This window comes from Suricata suricatta, chromosome 4 (genome assembly GCF_006229205.1).
Source record: "Suricata suricatta isolate VVHF042 chromosome 4, meerkat_22Aug2017_6uvM2_HiC, whole genome shotgun sequence".
Taxonomy (NCBI): domain Eukaryota; kingdom Metazoa; phylum Chordata; class Mammalia; order Carnivora; family Herpestidae; genus Suricata; species Suricata suricatta.
In genome coordinates, this window is record NC_043703.1 from 164,400,241 (window position 1) to 164,401,487 (window position 1,247).

At 65.4% G+C, this 1,247-nt stretch overlaps 1 protein-coding gene across 1 annotated transcript in view; it reads right to left on the reverse strand.

The window, feature by feature from the left end:
- The window catches only part of TPO (thyroid peroxidase), a 50,576-nt gene that overhangs the window by 1,762 nt on the left and 47,567 nt on the right, over nt 1-1,247 (reverse strand). Inside the window, exon 16 of the mRNA XM_029938583.1 lies at nt 632-897. Within this exon, the coding sequence (XP_029794443.1) occupies nt 632-897 (266 nt within the window). The remainder of the gene's footprint in view (nt 1-631; nt 898-1,247) is intronic.

Here is a 1,247-nt window from a genome sequence, read left to right on the forward strand (position 1 = left end):
CAGCAGACCCGGGCTCCTCCCCAGCCTCTTCCCCCAGGCTCCTCCCTGAGCTCCTCTCCAGGCTCATCCCTGGGGCTCCTCCCCGGACTCCTCCATGAAACAGCTTTTCCAGATAAGGAAGCCAGTTCAGAGGGACCCCTCACCCTCCCTGAGTCACACAGCTTAGAAGGAGGAAGAGGGATTGGAACTCCCAGGTCTGAATCCTGAGCCTCTGGTCTCAGGCTCCGTGAAGCCCCTGGGTTTCTGACTCGTGCCCTGAGCTCAGGCACTGCTGGAGTGCCCACGGATGAAGCGGGGCGCAGTGTGGGAACCCCAGTGCCTGCGTGGGTACGCCCACGTTCTGTGTGGCCTTCCCCGAGGGGTGTGGGGGGGTGTCACTGACATGCCCCCCAGCCTCCTAACTGCCAGAGCTGAGGACGCTATTTGTATCCGTTCACCGGCTTACCCGTCCCCTTGCCTGGATGGCATGTCCCTCCTGGACCAACTCCGGCCCCGGGCACCACAGGAAGAAGTCCTTCCCCGTGCCCGGCCCTGTTCCGCATCTGGTCTGGGCCCCTGGGCCTGCCGGAGTCGCCCCTTCTCAGCAGCTCTCCTGTTTCCTTCCTCCTAGATCATCACCATGCGAGACTACCTCCCCAAAGTCCTGGGCCCCGAGGCCTTCCAGCAGTACGTGGGCCCCTACGAAGGCTACGACCCCACCGTGGACCCCACCGTGTCCAATGTGTTTGCCACGGCTGCCTTCCGCTTCGGCCACGCCACGGTGCACCCGCTGGTGCGACGTCTGGACGCCCACTTCCAGGAGCACCCCGCCCTCCCCCCGCTGCGGCTGCGGGAGGCCTTCTTCAGGCCCTGGAGGCTCCTCAAGGAAGGTGCGCCTCCCTCCCTCCGCCCGGCCTCCTGCGGGCTCCCCGGCAGAGCGCCCACAAACCGCGGGGAAGACAGGCTTCCACCTGCCAGCATGTTTGCCCGAATACTCCGTGGTCATCGGTGTTGACGGGGGAAACCAACACCTTCGAAGCTTTTGCAAAGGCTGAGCTCATCAGAAACCCTCCTCCCCGGGTTCGAAGCTCCGCAGAGCCCACAGGCGGGCCGCCAAGGGCAGCCGCCTCCCCGCCCAGCCTCTCAGAGCCGTGCAGAACATCCTCGGCACACGGTCCATACACGCAGCCCCGCCCAGCACACGTTCCTTCCATGTAGCCCCGCCCAGCACACGTTCCATACACGCAGCCCCGCCCAGCACACGTTCC